This window comes from Apis laboriosa, unplaced genomic scaffold (assembly GCF_014066325.1).
Source record: "Apis laboriosa isolate Shangri-la unplaced genomic scaffold, ASM1406632v1 scaffold4_cov146, whole genome shotgun sequence".
NCBI lineage: Eukaryota > Metazoa > Arthropoda > Insecta > Hymenoptera > Apidae > Apis > Apis laboriosa.
The window spans coordinates 5,480,870-5,498,244 of NW_025223501.1; the positions used below are offsets into that span (position 1 = coordinate 5,480,870).

The 17,375-nt window shown below is 20.7% G+C and overlaps 2 protein-coding genes across 7 annotated transcripts; both read right to left on the bottom strand.

The window, feature by feature from the left end:
- Window positions 1–1,892: 1,892 nt before the first annotated feature.
- Window positions 1,893–6,269, bottom strand: LOC122717324 (eukaryotic initiation factor 4A-I). 3 transcript variants are annotated; one of them, XR_006347198.1, is made up of 8 exons: window positions 6,225–6,269; window positions 5,192–5,309; window positions 4,919–5,066; window positions 4,738–4,847; window positions 4,264–4,539; window positions 3,473–3,924; window positions 3,172–3,369; window positions 1,893–2,049 (listed from the first exon to the last, which is right to left on the bottom strand). XR_006347198.1 is itself a non-coding variant. In XM_043941293.1 (7 exons), exons 1-7 carry the CDS (start codon window positions 6,245–6,247, stop codon window positions 3,225–3,227), a joined length of 1,272 nt encoding a protein of 423 aa, XP_043797228.1. In that variant the 5' UTR covers window positions 6,248–6,268; the 3' UTR covers window positions 2,258–3,224. The 3 variants fall into 3 exon arrangements, 1 of the variants encoding a protein (XP_043797228.1); XR_006347199.1 differs by having other exon boundaries at window positions 3,131–3,369; XM_043941293.1 differs by lacking the exon at window positions 1,893–2,049 and having other exon boundaries at window positions 2,258–3,369; window positions 6,225–6,268.
- A 2,436-nt stretch (window positions 6,270–8,705) lies between these two features.
- On the bottom strand, window positions 8,706–17,356 carry LOC122717057 (activating signal cointegrator 1 complex subunit 1). 4 transcript variants are annotated; one of them, XM_043940749.1, is made up of 11 exons: window positions 17,216–17,356; window positions 16,911–17,146; window positions 16,717–16,826; window positions 16,308–16,626; window positions 16,045–16,205; window positions 15,815–15,942; window positions 15,617–15,734; window positions 11,992–12,143; window positions 10,016–10,197; window positions 9,856–9,947; window positions 9,597–9,782 (listed from the first exon to the last, which is right to left on the bottom strand). In XM_043940749.1, the coding sequence occupies exons 2-11, from the start codon at window positions 17,114–17,116 to the stop codon at window positions 9,745–9,747; spliced, it is 1,506 nt and encodes a 501-aa protein (XP_043796684.1). In that variant the 5' UTR covers window positions 17,117–17,146; window positions 17,216–17,356; the 3' UTR covers window positions 9,597–9,744. The 4 variants fall into 4 exon arrangements, with proteins under 4 accessions (XP_043796682.1, XP_043796683.1, XP_043796684.1 ...); XM_043940750.1 differs by lacking the exons at window positions 9,597–9,782; window positions 9,856–9,947; window positions 10,016–10,197 and adding an exon at window positions 10,416–10,584 and having other exon boundaries at window positions 17,216–17,353; XM_043940747.1 differs by lacking the exons at window positions 11,992–12,143; window positions 15,617–15,734; window positions 15,815–15,942; ... (3 more) ...; window positions 16,911–17,146; window positions 17,216–17,356 and adding exons at window positions 10,400–10,584; window positions 11,610–11,669 and having other exon boundaries at window positions 8,706–9,947.
- Between the last annotated feature and the right edge of the window lie 19 nt (window positions 17,357–17,375).

Genomic DNA, 17,375 nt, shown 5'->3' on the forward strand with positions numbered 1-17,375 from the left:
TCATAAATATTTAAATATAAAAATTTACTGAAAAAAAGAAATTATTAAATTTGATTTAAAAATTATTTGAAAAATTTTATATTTCAAATTTAATTGAAGATTGTTTTTTATTTTTATTTATTAATAATATTAATATTAATAATAATGAAATTATTAAAAGAATTAAAAATAATGATAATGATATAAAAAAATAATTTGAATATTTAAATAAAAACTTTTGTTATAACTTAAATATATCTGAATAAATAAAAGAAAATAATACATTGACAATATTATTAAATAATTTTAATATAATGATCTTTTAATTATTATTACATAATTTTTATTAATTAATTATTATTACTAAATAATATTCAACTGCCTTTATTAATTTTATTTAAAATAATTATATATTTGATTTGTGTCAATCTGAAAATTACTTATTAAAGACTCTGTGATATATACTTATGAATCTTTTTTTTTTTAAATATATTTTTTTGTGAGAAGATTGTAATTTATTATTATTAAACATTTTTTTTTTCATTTAATATTAATATTAGATGTATCATAAACTCGATTTTTTGAAAATAAAATTCATAATTAATACAAAATTTCTAAACAATATATTCAATTGAGAAACTTTATATTATTATTGAAGTTCATATATATTTTTTCTTGAAATATTTGTATTAAAAAGATAAATTTTAATGATTTTCTAAATTAATAATCAATTAATAATCATTAATAATCATCAAATTTTTAATTATTCAATAATATTTGAAAAGAATTATTTAAAACGGAAAAAAGTAGAAACTCCCAATTTGCAACTCAATTTGCAAAAGCAAATTTTTAATATTTGATTTATACAAATATCAATGAAGCAATAGACTGAAAATTCAGCTTTTGATTATTTTATATTAATACAGTACATAATCATAATATTAGTTATTTATTATATTACATATACATTATGATTATCATTTGATTAAAGTAAATAATTACGTAAAAATGAAAGATTTTTATGATTTCCGAGTATAATTTACTTTATTTTATTATATTAGTAAAGACTATATTAGTAAATCATCTGAAATTTATTAGAATTAATTACTAGGATCCAACAATATATATATCAATATATATATCAATAATTTGCTAAAATAAAATAAATAGAAATGACTAATGCAATTTAAAATAAATATAGATAAGTAAAAATAGTAATGCAATGATTCTATGTGAACGACAACCATATTTATTGTGTTGATTTTAAGAGTTCAATTTAACCATATATATATATGGTTATTGATCATATATATATATTATTTGTATCATGTGCAAATAATATACAATAAAACTCACAATAGCTCACTATTTCAAAAAATTTGTAATATTTACAGAATTTAATAATAAAGAGTTTTCGGAAATTCGAGCAGTTTCTAAAAATGTATATATAAGAAAGAAAATACAAAATTAATAATATTAAATGTAAAAATATATAATAATAATAATAATAATAATAATAATAATAACAACAACAACAACAATAATAACAATAATAACAATAATAATAAAAAATTTATTTTTATGAAATTACTCCAACTTTCGAAAACTATTATAGATGTTACATGAAACTATGCTGGAATAATTAAACGTTTATTCATAATACATTTTCTTTACGAAAGAAAATATATATACACATATATATATATATACTTTTATATATATATACATATATATATATATATATAAAAGTTCTCACAATATAAGACACATTAAAATTTTACTTTTAAAAAAGTACACAAATACACAATTAATGCAATGAAAAATATTTTCATGTTTTTTTTATTGATAAGATATAAAATGATCGTGTAAAAGTCTGACTTCTATAATCATTAAAAATAAATAATGCAAGCGTATATATAAATAATTCGACATTTATATTATATTGTTAATAACCTGCAAAGGGCAGGAAATTAGAGAGGTAATCGATTTACAAAACTTCTATATTGAATCACGAAATTTGGTCTTTATTTCCAAAAATATCTCCCTCATTTCTGGACCGCTCAAAATTGCCTGCAAATACAAATAAAAACTGTGAGAACTTTTTGAATTATATGTATAATTCTTGTTTTCAATATGATCTGGTGATGAAATTTATTGTATTGATTTATATATGGTTTTTTTCTTTTTAAATATAATTCATCTAAACTTCTTTTGTATAAAATAAAATATCTTTTCAAGTATTTCAACATAATAGTGAATGCAATAACAAAAACCACAATTAAAAGGTCAAACACTTTATTTCTTAATGAAAGTATGTACTTAGGATTTGGGACATACAAAAAATTCATATCATCTAAAGTCTGAATGTACATCTCCTTCGACAACGCTTGTGATTGAAATACCCTTTCCAATACCCGACTAAACCTCTGCCTAGACAAACACGTTGTAATCGCGGCGGTAAGAGTGTTGAAGATGGACCATGAAATATGGAATAAATCATCCAGTTGGAAAAGTTATATAAGAAAGAAGATGAAATAAAATGATTCAAGATAAAAGATTTGAAATTCATAACAGAATGTGGATATGTTAGATAAAATTGTAAGTGCATTTACGCAAAATATAAAATCTCTTGAGATAGCAGAGAAGTAAAAGAACAACCAAAGTTGGTTGAATTACCTCACTTCTCAGTTTCTTTTTGTTTTACCTCACACTATCAGTAATCGCAATGATTGTATTTTGTCGAGGCGATATTATTAATTTGTATTGGAAATTGGAGCAATTTCGGTATTTGTAGTCACAATGATAAGGATACTAGAGATATTAACAGTAAAGAGTTATATAATAGGAGTAATAGCGGGGAAAGTAGTAGTAATAAATATTGAACAAGAAGAGAATAGCGCAAGAGTATATACCAATAACAGTAATAATAGTAAGAGTAATAGTGGTAGGAATAGCAGTATAGTAGTATCCGTAGTGATAATTGTAATAATTATAATGTAATAGTACTAATTTTTTTCTCTAGCGTAACAGATAACTATTTCTGTAATCTACTATTATAAAATGAAATTGAGATGAGAACGTTTGGAATATTTCGGTAGATCGCGTTTACATAAGCGATTATAGTTCACCAATTCACTCTATATATACTCACACACCATGAGAGATCAGCTGAGAGCTCCGTATTTCACTTACTTTTATTATTTTTTTTTTTTTTAATTATAATGAATTATAGCCAATAGTCAGATTTAAATCAAATCTGCGACATTCATTGGCATTTCTTCGATACTAGTATTATAGAATTGTTCAATATCTTTCAAGGTTCGTTTATCGTCGTCAGTTACCAAGTTAATTGCCACTCCCTTGCGACCGAAACGACCACCTCGACCGATTCTATAATAATTTATACAATTATTAATGAATTATAAATTAATGAAATTAAAAGTATAATTTAAAATTATATCTAATAGTAATCCAATGTATAAATATCACTTACCTGTGAATATAATTTTCACGATTGGAAGGTAAATCATAATTGATGACAAGTGAAACCTGTTGAACATCAATACCACGTGCTAAAAGATCAGTTGTTATGAGAACACGAGATGATCCAGTTCTAAACTGCCTCATAATGAGATCTCGTTCTTTCTGTTCCATATCTCCATGCATAGCAGAGACCGTAAAGTCACGAGTGCGCATACTTTCTGTTAACCAATCTACTTTACGCCGCGTGTTACAAAAGATAACTGCTTGAGTGATACTCAATGTATCATATAGGTCACAAAGTGTTTCAAATTTCCATTCTTCACGCTCAACATAGATGAAAAATTGTTTAATACCCTCTAGTGTAAGTTCTTCTTTTTTAACCAAAATACGAATTGGATTTCGCATAAAGCATTTAGATACATCTAATACATCTGATGGCATTGTAGCAGATAGTAAAATAACCTGAAAAAATTTTTTATTTTTTTACATCAATCTGTTTATATGATTTTTAATATAAAATATATACGAATTATTAAAATTTTACAAACACTAATATATAATTTTTATATAATTACCAAATTACCCAATATTTCAGATTAAATTTCATATTTATTAATTATATTTATTAACATATTATAAAAATAAAAAAAAAAAATAATTGTATATAAAAAATGTAATACAAGTATATTTTTATCTTATAATTTAAATTTCATTATAGAACAAGATATATTTTAATAACTAAAAAACTTACTAAAAAATAAATTTCATCACATAAAAAATATAATTAAAACTTATATATACCTGTACTTCATGAGGTAATAATTTAAAAACATCATGAATTTGATCCTTGAAACCACGAGAGAGCATCTCATCAGCTTCATCTAGTACAAATAGTTTGATACTACTGGCTCGTAATGCCCGCCGACTAATCATATCATAAACTCTACCAGGTGTACCAACTACTATGTGAACACCTTGATCCAATTTTCGCATATCTTCACGTACATTAGTACCTCCAATACATGCATGACATTCTGCATGCATAAAATCTCCCAAAGCAATAACAACTTTTTGAATCTAAAAAATTTTTTAATATTTAGATAAAAATTTTGATTTATAATTCTAGATTTAATTTAGTTTAAATATTTATATTATTCATTTTTTAGTCTTCAGTTTCTTCTTCTCTTCTCAGTTTAATCTTTTTTTCTTAAATATATTTATTTAAATGCATTTTTTGCAATTAGCAATAAAGTTAATAATTTCATTTATACTTACTTGTTGAGCAAGCTCGCGAGTTGGTGCTAGAATCAAAGCTTGACATTCTTTAATGGTAGTATCAATTTGTTGTAAAATAGAAATTGAAAATGTAGCAGTCTTGCCAGTTCCTGTTGAATATTCCATCAATTAAAAATTTTATTTTGTTATTTTTAGCAAATAAAATATAAATTTTTTTTACCTGACTGTGCCTGCGCAATCACATCGTGTCCTCTTATACATGGTAGAATGGCACGCTGTTGAATTGCAGAAGGTTTTTCAAAACCATAAGCATAAATACCACGTAATAATTCCTCTTTCAGATTCATTTCATCAAAGTTGTCAACGACCTAATATATATTAAAAAAATATATAATACAAAAATATTATAACAAATTTTTGAAAAATTTAAATTAAATTATGATATTTAATTTTTCATTTTAAAATAAAAAATATATCATAATTATTAACTTACAACATCCCAATTTGATTCAATGATTCCATCAGGCTCCATACCAGGAGGGCCATCATATGTTTGTTGATCACTTTCACTTGGACCATTTTTGGAATCTCCTGCCCATTGATCATCGTTTCTGAAATATAAATAATGAATTATATAAAAAAATTTATTTATATTTAAATATATAATTTAAATTTATTTATAAAATATTTATTGTTTTTAAATGTTATAGCAAAAATTAATACATATAATTTCAATACATTGACTTTCAAATTATACGTTTACTATAAAATAATAAAAGCAAAATGATATAAATAATTTTCTATTTTAACGACCTTGAAACATAAAATTCAACATCATAGTATATCAATTTTGTAATAAATATTATAAGGCATTTCAATTTAAGAATATCGAGAAGTAATCAATATCGAATAAACATAATAATTAAAATAGATTATTAAATAGATAACGAATTTATCGATGACTTGATAGATACGTTGACAGTGACTCACGCAAAAGCATGCCCGAACAAGTAAAACGTGTTTTCATTATAAGATATATAATATAAATAATTTTATGTAGTATTTCGAACAGTGTTTATTTTACTTTGTTTTTTCTGTCAAAACTAAAGAAAATTTATTTTTTATTACGTAATTTCAAATGCAAAGTAAAACGTGTTTGCATGACGAGTAGTATTTAATTCTTATAATAAAGATTAAAATATATTTTTGACAAGTTTTACTATTCGCCATGTAAATAATTGTTATGATTCCTAATCACAACAATAGCGAGGTTATAAAAAGAAGTAGAAATAAGAGATTAACATTAATTTTGCGAACAATGTGACAAAAACGAATGCACGCCATGTTGTCAGTCTCGTGTCCATGCATTAGCTGATTGCCGCACTATTTTTTAAGAATATATCATTAAGTGTCGACGTCTAACCGTACACAACGTAAGATTTACAGAAACATAACATAAACAAAAAATTTATGAAATATAAAAAAGCATGCATATTTTTTAATTACGTGTGAAAAACCGAACTTACCTTCGCTCAGACGTATGCGACATGTTCCGCTCACGGTAGGTCGACGGAAAGGACGAGTTCCTATTGCGTCACAAGGAATATTCTTATGAATGCCGCACAACGGCGCTGCAAACAGTCTTCAAATTTTCAATGAACTTTTCTTATAACTGAACACATAAAAAATACTCAAAAGAATTCGAACGTTTTGGAATATAAACTTTTAAGAACATATAATAGCTTTTTATACAATTTTTTGGTTTTTATTATATTTGTTTCTTCAAATACTTATTGCGCATAAGGGAAGTACGTCAATTACCCACAATCCTTTGCGATCTTATAGTGGGGTGTGTGAGGCAAATACAAATATATTGTCGATCATGTATACACATCTATTTTACGTTTCTAATTTTTTTAAAAACAATTCGAACTTATTTATTAAAATATATTTTTCTTATTTCAAATAATTTTATTTTTATTATTTATTATACTAAGTAAATTTTCTAGTTGCTATAAAGATTCCAAATGTTTTTTTCTATGTTGAATGTGTTTTTTTTCTATATTAAATGTTTGAAGCTTTAATACTAATTTCAAATAATTAAAATAATATATAATCAAAGAATGAAAAATTTGATAATTTTATTACAAATGATAAATATAATTGTTAAACTTAATATAAGTAAATTAAAATTTTATGATTGAAATACTTTTATTGTTATTTTGAATTAATAATTTTATAATATATTATTTTATAATATATATAATATATATTTATATATTTTTTTATAATAGATGTGCAGATGTGCAGATAATAGAAAATAATAGATATATATAAAATATTATAAGATAATAGATATTAAAAGATAATAGATATATATAAATTATAATTTTCGATTTTAAATTATTTTCTAAGATATTTTAATAAAATTATGTGCGAATAAATATTTACTAATAGAAATACATATTTCATAATATATATAATATTTACAAAATAAATTCAATAACATAAAGATTATTATAATGATAAGTGCAACTATCTTATAAAAGAATTCTAAAATTATTGCGAAATATTTGCAATAAATAAATTCACAACTAAATTATATACATAATATCTTATATTATATTGTTATTATTATATCAATGGGCTCAAATTCGAAAAAAAACATAATTAAATATTGAGAAAATAATAAAAAAATATGAAAAGCTATCTTGTTTTTGTAATTTGATATATCGTACGTATATATTCGTGAATATATTATAACTGAATATATTTTATATATATAATATATATAACATAATATTATAGAATATATACTATCATTTATTTATATTCTTCCAGTTTTAAATCAAATATAATTTGATAAATATAATGTAAATAAATTTACATCATACATTGTGTTCCAGATAAAATATAATAATTTATATCACATTTTTAATATTATCTTTGATTGTGTATCAAAATTTCATTAAAAATTTCAATGCTTATTCAAAAATAAATGAAATGAAATACTTTCTTATTTTTTCGAAATTTCTGACATTAAGACATAGAATTCTCTTAGATTTAGATTGATATAACATTTATTTTCTTTTCTTTCTATATCAAATATAAATAAATTTAAAAAATTTTGACAAAAATAAAAAAATTTGAGATTTTTCCAAGTTCATATATTTTCTATTACTTAGAAGTTTCGAATGTGAACTGTATTCAACAGCAACGTATAATAGTTTCATCAGTATTACAAAAAATTTTATTAGAAGTCAAATATGTTAATATTATTCTGATACTGTCGGTAACTATCGATGTTATCACAAATTAAGAATCATCAATGAGGAGCGTTTTAATTATATAGTGCTGTACAAATTAAAAAAATTAATTTATAATGTAAAAAATAAATTTATTGATAATTAATATTGCATATAGAACAATATTTATATTATAAATTTAGCATTTCTTTGCAAAATATTTCTTTTTCGTTTGACGATAATTTATGAATATTTATGAAAGAAATTGATTATCAAAAAAACAAAATCAATAAAATAGTTGTAGTAACAACAAAAAATATTTAATGTAAATAGATATGCAAATTTCTTTCGCTTTTATGATAAATATTTTATCATTGTTATCACGAATATTTTGTTAATTTGAAAATTTTTCTTAACATATTATCATATAATTTATATTATACTTATAAACTAATGGTTTGAATAGAAAACTTAACATGTATATATATATGTAAGTATCTATAAAATATGAATATTGATAATATATAATTATATACATATAATTTACATAAGTTCCTATAGTAATTTTATAAGATTAATACTAATTTAATTAAAAATAATTACATGTAATATATATACATATAATTATTTATATTATTATAAATACATAAATATTTCTATACAAAATATTTTTGTATCCATTTGTTTTAAAATCTTTATCAGGTGATATGATAATTTATGATTTGAATCATTACAATTCAAATATTTACAATAATATTATTATGCATATATTGATTTGATAATATATACATATATATAAGATACAGAATATGTATCATATTTCACATAAAAGCACAAGCAAGAATAAAAAATAATACTGCAACAGGAAAAATTATATATACTTCCATACGTGGATGACAAATTGATAAAAGTAAATTAGCTTCATTCATTTCATATTCAAAATCATCTTTAGTTGGTATTTCAACAATTACCCTATCAGAAGATAATAAATTTATTGAAAAGGAACAATTTGTTTGATTTATACAAGACTTTGTTATATTTTCATAATGAAAAACAGGTTTATAGATATCAAATAGTGCATATATGTCATTTGATACAATATCATTATCACTATAAAAAATATAGTAATAATAACCATTTTCTACAACATTATGTACTGCCTGCATATGTTTACTATTAAGTAAATAAGTAATATTAGTACATTGTTCAGAAGGTGTAAATTCTTGAGCTATTAAAATTGAGCCTCCATAACATTTAAATAAATCGGTTTCAAAACTGGATATGGAAGAATCATGATCAATATTTGTTGCATTTTTACCTGCATTTCCACCATGTTTCACACCTTGATCAAGTAAAAAAGTTGGTTTAACAATTTCTTGGTTTCTGATTCTTCTTTTTAATATTTTATCCTGCATGTTCATTTTTTTTTTAATATTATCTTCAATATTATCTTCTAAATTTAATTTGTTTTGCAACTTTTTTAAAACTAAAAAATTATGTTTTTCATTTTTATATTTTTTAAGATAAGATTTGATTTTAGTTTTTTTTTGTATTTTTTTTTTTTCCTGTAATATTCTATTTTTTCTTATTTCTTTTACTTGTTCTTTATATTGTTTTTTCTTAATATGTCTTAATTTTCTAATACCATATATATTTTTTTTTTGTATAGATTTTATATAATGTTGAATATTTTCGTTCTGTATTAATTTTTTTGATTCCTTGTCATGATTTTTTTCATAAGATATATGATTGATTCCTGAATATGAAGTAATATTCCATAACAATTTATCTTCTATATTATTTAATGTATTATTATAAATGACTTGTGTAATATTATTGCTGGAATTAATTTCTTCTGTATTTGATTTAAATGTTACTTTAACTTGTTCCTTAGCTTTCGGTAAAAATATACCTTTTAGAATTTGTGTATTATGATGTTCCAACATACCACATGTTCGTAAATTGCGTTCTCCTTTAACCACAACTATAGAAGCCCCTTGAAATCTAAGAAAATAATTATTACATATAAGAATATTAATATATCATAAAATTATACTATAATATTATATTACCTTGAACACACAGAAAGTGCTACACTTGCTCCTTTTAAAAGATAAAATCCCCAATATTCCAATGTATCATCTGGTAATATCATACTTTTTTTGAGACGAATATGTTTTCTATATGAAGTAATTTGTGGTTTTTGTGTCATTTGAAATGCATTAAATGTTCTATTCATTTGTAATGTGTGTGTCTATATAAATAATAATTTTATTATTAACAATAAGTTGCATATAATCTATACAAAATTTATTTAATTTATATAATTATTATTCAATTTTTAAATTTATATAAAATATATTTTTATATAAAATACAATTTATATTAAATTATATAAATATTTATATTAAATTTAATATTCAATTATATGTTTTATACATATAATATGTTCTTACAGAACAAAATATTGTAGAAATACCATCTGTAATTTCTAAGATATCAGAATCTGTTACAGCATATGCTACATTGGCATAGAAATTATGACGTAAATACAATGGTGTTATAAGAAATAAAATTGGTAATATAGTTGTTAATAAACAAAAGACTAATATTCTCTTGATTCCATGCATTTTTTATAAATCTAAAAAAAAAATCTAAATACTAATTGTTGTTAATTTTTATATTTTGTGTTATTATTAATCAACATATATTACATCATATATAAATCAGCAAGCATATGCTTAAAAAAGATAATATATGTATTATATTCTAATATCTAAATTTTAATTATCATTAAAATATGAACATATTATAATAATAAACAACAAATTATCCATTGCTGATGTTATTTATGTATAATCTTGCAATGTTTTTAATATATAATAATTTTTAAATTAAAATATCAAGAATTAATATATGATATAAATGTATTTGCATTATTATATATAAAATAATATATGTAATTTAATAATAATAATGAGTAATATATAATTTAAATGTCTGATAAAACAAAGTTGTAAATTTGATATCTAATTTCAAGTAACTATATTGTTATTTTAAAAAATTTTCAAAATTTATAATATTTAAATATTTTTAAAAATTTATATTTAAGTATTTTTGTATTTAAAATATTTCTATTAATATTTAATTAATTTTATAATTTTGTAATTATTTTGTAATTAATATAATTACAAATTAATTTTCTTATAAATTTTAATATTGTAAGAATATTACATTTATAAAGAAAAGAGGTTAAAGTATTATCAATGATAAAAATAAATTGTTTATATATACATGCATAATTTGATAAAAACCAAATCATATAATTCTGATTTGCTTATTATTTTAATATATGACATTTTCGATATTAATTACGCATGCGTTCTTCAACTCAATCATGAATATTGTTATAGCAAATAAAGAAATTAAAAAATATAATATTACATTAAGTGAATAAATATAAAAAAAAAATAAATAAGGGAATAAAAAATTACAAAAGTAAAAAAATATTCTATATTTTAAATTTAAAAATACTATATACAAAATTTTTTTGTTTTGCTATATTGTAGCAAGATTAAAAATTTGAAAAAAAAGTTTTTTTTATAAATATTAAATAATTTATTATATTTGATAAACTACTATATATATTATATAATATATAATTACTACAGCGTTTATCGAATTATTTATTAATATTTGATTAACACTTCATTATTTATCGATATATATTAAATGTTATATATAATATTAAATGTTAAGACTATGGAAAATATTTCATTCAGATTAAAGGATTTATCATTAGATTTTAAATAATAGCCTATATATAGCTATATAATTTTAAATAAATCCTTAAATCATATATGAACTTCGATAAATCAGCATTTGAAAGAAACAAACGAGAGCGCACTTCACGGATATGAAATTTATTTTCTAAGAAAAAATCATCATATAATCTCATGTAACTATATATAACTATATTTTGACTATTCGCAATCCAATATGAAAATACCAAGTCCAGTTTTCAGAAATTTTAAAGAAACAGACTTACTCTCACAATAAATATACTTGATGAACAAATCATCACATCACCTTCCCCCCTTCTTTCAACCAAATATATTCTTCCAGATGATGTAACAATTATTTGCTGTGTAAGCAACATGTAATCATCCAATTTGTAGTAATAATTCAAAACTGGACTTTCTGAAACATATTTTATTTTCTTCTTTCAATTTACGAAAGTAATCTTGCAACACTGAAATTTTATTATTTTCTTAATAAAACAAATATATTAAAAATTAACACAGATCATATCACAAACCAAAGAACATCCAAAAAATCTGAACAAAATTGATTAATTGTTATATTGTATTGAGAATAAATCAGTATTTCTTATTCTATCACACATATGAATATAATTTACAATTATAGCATATTAATGCTTGAGCATAATAAATATAAATATAATCATTATACATGTTACAATTTTCTTTTTATACACTATATTAATCATCAGTAACTTATCTTTCAGTTTCGTGCAGAATAATTTATATCTATAACAAATTAATGGATATAATAATGTCTAACATAATTGACTCTAATATCTATTAAAAATATTAAAAACATATTCTTGTAATAGGTTTCTTATTTTTATTACAATCAATAAACTAAAATCTAAACAATTTTTGACAACATGAAAATGATTAACTTTACATGTAATCATGTTTTTATAATTTAAAGAAAATTTATCTTAAATTGCTGCAATCTCCAATCAAAGAAGATATATAGTAATCATGTATTTTGTCTTTCTATTTAAAACATTATTAAAACATTGTTTTTATAATATAAAAGATGTTAAAAAGATCATTTAATTGAATAATTAATTCATTTAGTTGAATATCAAATCTCTCTAAATTCTTTATTATTTCACATTTAACTATTTTAACAAATTTATATCTATACTCATTCCGACATACCCTCATATTATAAAGCTAAAAATTGCTATAGTATTATTCTGTCATATAATTATATAATCATTATTAATCAGATTACTAATTCTATCGGATTAAACATCGATTGCTAGAAAAAAATGGATATTGTAATATTTCGTTAAATAATATAACAGATATATAACTAAGATATATAATTATATAAACAGATTATATTAATATAAACAGATACTCAGGATAAATATGATACATCTGTAAACAAAGTAAGAAGATAATAAAATCTTTTGATCAGATTAATTATATTACATTACATTAAATGCGAAAATTCGATGAATCAATAAATATGATTCAAACTTTTTAACGACTTCTTCGAAGATTTGACGCTCAAAAAAATTATTAAATGCAGTAAAAATACGCAATATAACAATATTCTTCTTTTTTCTTTTTTTGGCTTGAAAATTGGCATAAAATTTGCCACGAAAATTTTGCACTAAAAATGCAACATACTTGCCTGTAGAATAAAGATGAATTTATATTATTCGTTCAAACACGAAATAATTTAGTTTAAAAAAACATTCTCGTTGATAGTAAGATAGGAATGTTTATATATGGCATTGCGGATTTAAATAGAGATGTTTTGTTTTAAACAAATAACAAACGACACTCTTGCAAAGAATGTTTGAATTGATTGAAGCCACATACTGTTTAAACGATAATAATTATATATTTATTCAGTTCATCTAAATTGAATTTTGTTAATAGACAAAAAATCAACAATAATGCACAATGAATTGATGATATGAATATTATATTTTGTTTGAATCATTTCATAGATAATGTTATTTCTTGCCTGAAGAGAATTTCATGAACGGAATTTTCCCATAACAAAATGTATTATCAAATGAAATAATATACAGAAAAACAGATTATTAATATTAGGATAATAATAAATAATTAATATTTTTGCAAAGACTATTCCAATCGATATTATCCCGTATCAACTGATGAAATTTACTAATTACTAATGCATGAAACCGCCATAAAATTTTCATTTTCATTCAATCGAGAGACAAGAACAAACATTTGGTTATAATAATGAATCAATCATAGTTTTTTTTCAAAGGAAACATAATAAATACATTTTATATTGTAATACATAAAAAAATGGCTATTATAATTACATATATAAAATAAAAAGATATAAATTATTATTTAAATAATAATATTAATAAAAATTTATATTGATAATTATATATATTTATATAATATATATAAGCCATAATTTGTATTCATTATAATCTATTTTGAAATTATTAATAATATATAATTCATACATATATATACTGTGTGAATATTAGAATTAAATATTATTTATTAATTAATATAATAATTATCACTATTCAAATCTATAAAAACAATTTAAATATTTCTTATAAATTCACTTATATTTATATATATAAATAAATTTTTTTTTTAATTTTATTGTATTTATATGTAACTCAAAAAATTAATTTTTTTAAAGCAGCTACATATATATATTCAAAAATTAAAATTTTTTTATATATATTTATCTATTAACATAAATACAATTTTAATTAGATTAGATTAACTGGAAATCATTATTTATTATTAGTATTCATCAATAAACGTTAATGTTATGTATAATAATATTTTTAATATTAATAAATTAGTATCATGAAAGTATTTAAGATTATATATATTATATAAGATTATTTAACTTATGAAATTTTCTGATAATATGAAAATATAACATTTTTTTAAAAAATAATAAAAAGAGTTAAAAATGTTTTAATATATTTTTAGTCATATCTTATTTTCAAATTAAATTTTTTTTTATACATTGAATTATTTTGTCCTTATTTCATTTTATAATATTAATATTTTAAAAAATAATATATACATATTATATATATATATATATTAGAGAAAAAACCCAAAAACAATTCTTTGTTTCCTATAAAATCATATGTATCTATTTAATAACATTACTCAAAATAACATTTTTCATATTTTCAAAATAAATTGCTAAATTAAATTAACTAAGAAATATTTTAATTAATTTTAATTAATACGAACATATAAGAATTATTCTGTGGAAAACTATTTTTACTAAAAAATCTACAATTTAAAGTAAAACCAATTTAAATAACATTTATTAAATTTAATTTGCTATAAATATAACTATTACTATGCTACAATAAAATTTATATAAAATATTTTTTTTATCTACTACATTTTATTTAGATATAAGTTTGATTCAGATATTATCTGAATTATATTATTTAAAATCAATAGACATTTTAAATTTTGATTAGACAAAACAAGAATTGTTATCAGAATTTTTCTATAACATATACATATTAATTCATAAGTTATTTTTAGATTTTAGAAGTCAAAACAAATACAAAAGTTGATATATTATATAAGGTTATTTATTAAGTTATAAATAATTTGAATTTGCATTAAATAAAGTAAAACAGAAGAGCATACATAATGAGGTGGTTCTATCTTTATCACATAACTATTTTACTTTTAAATTTCTTATAAAGTATCTTTGTATGTTAAATTTTTTATAAATAACCCTCAAAATTTTTTTATATTAATATTTATATTTGTTTTGATTTATAAAATCAATCTTGCATAAATAGTGTTCCATGAATATATAATATCTATATATTTAAATAATGATATATGTCATTTATAAACCTTCAAGTAAATTAATTTTTGCAATTGCTTGATAATATCCATTACTACTAATTGTATGACGTTGAGATAAATGAATTTGTTTCAATGTAGTTTCTCCAAAAATTGTATTTTTATGAGCCTAAAATAAATTATAATTTCTTAATAATATGCTTAATGTTTTGATATATTATAGTTCAAAAAATAATTAAATATATTTACTTTCATTATTTCTGTTGCATCAAATGTTTTATATTTTTCATAATGGTTTTCTTCTTCATTTAATTTAAATTTTGTATTCATAAGAGTCAAATGTAACTTAACTTTCTCTGTTTCTTTATATAATAAACCTAAATAATAAATTATTGTTAATATTTTCAATATTATATTTTTAATAATTATTTATTAATATCTTATTAATATACATATATTTTGTTATTGAAGAATCTTACCTATCCTATTATAATAATCTACAATTTCATCTACCATTTTTTCCAAAGCCTCATTGTCAATTAACTTTGCATATAAAACTCGAGTTTCGCTAGGATCATCATTCATTATATCAGTTCCTTGTAAGTATATAGGAATTTGTCCATATTTTTCAATTATAGGCCTAGTTATTATGAAATTATTAATTTGTTATAAAAAATTATTTATAAAATAATTTTAATCAATATTTTATAATAAAAAATATTGATTATGTAATTTTTCTTACTTTACAATATGCTGATGACAATAATTCAAAGCTTCTATAGCTTGATTTTTTTCTGTATCATCAAGTAATGTTAATAATGCAATAGTAAGATGTAACTTGCTTGGTATTTGAAAAATCATTTCATCAATACCATTAGATTTTTTTCCAGAATTTTTCAGTACTTCATTTTTAAACATATTAAAATTCATTATTATGTGACCTTCATTTAAAGGTATTGATAAAAAATGTGTTGATGGTATTTTTTTTCTACTTGCTTCCATTAATAAATTTATTCTACGACGTGCTGTCATTATTCCTTTACGGTCAGTACCAATTATTACTATAAATGTATAATTGTATTGATAAAATTTGTAAAAATTAAATTTTATATTTCAATTATTACTCCATAAAATCCAAAATAAATAAATACCAATATCTCCATCTTCACCTAATCTTGGAATTTGTATAGATGTTCTAGTTTCATTTTCTAATTTTTTACGTACTGCATGTTTAGATCCAATAATAAATGGAAAGAATGATCTAAAAGATTATAATAATCATTAATATTATATAATATATAATTTTTTTATATAATATTTATATTAATACACATTTTTTATATACTTTGACACATGAAATGTGTGTTTAAATCTTGTCGACTCATATGGTACAATTTCTATATCACATTCATCTTCAGAATCTTTATAATCCACTTGATAGTTATCTTCAAAATAAGGAGAAATATTTTGGGCACTTGGCCGTTCGATATTTCCGAATAGTCTGTAACACCGACCATCTATCCAAATCAACTCAGGTTGCAGAATATTCATTGTATAAAAAATATTTTATTCTTATATTAACTGTAAAAAAGTATCTTTTTTTGTATTTAAAATAACATTATAATTTAAAATAAAAATAAAATTTTTTACCATAACCGTTTCATATTACATATATTTGTGATTGGAAAAAAGACACTTCAAAGTTATGCGAATCTAATTGGTTGATTGTTTTGATAGACCCAATATATTAAACCAAATTCAAATAGTTTATTGGCCGAAGTATCACATCTACATATAAAATCATATACCG

Bases quoted from the DNA above. Each gene is read 5' to 3' on its own strand.
- LOC122717324 (XM_043941293.1), bottom strand. From the start codon at position 6,247: ATGTCGCATACGTCTGAGCGAAG. The intron at 5,067-5,191 runs GTAAGTTAATAA...AATATATATTAG, and splicing joins TTGAATCAAATTGGGATGTT to GTCGTTGACAACTTTGATGA. The intron at 4,540-4,737 runs GTAAGTATAAAT...AAAATTTTTTAG, and splicing joins CTCGCGAGCTTGCTCAACAA to ATTCAAAAAGTTGTTATTGC.
- LOC122717057 (XM_043940747.1), bottom strand. From the start codon at position 10,573: ATGCATGGAATCAAGAGAATATTAGTCTTTTGTTTATTAACAACTATA. The intron at 10,198-10,399 runs GTAAGAACATAT...TTATTTATATAG, and splicing joins TTTCTACAATATTTTGTTCT to ACACACACATTACAAATGAA. The intron at 9,948-10,015 runs GTAATATAATAT...TTATTTTCTTAG, and splicing joins GCACTTTCTGTGTGTTCAAG to ATTTCAAGGGGCTTCTATAG.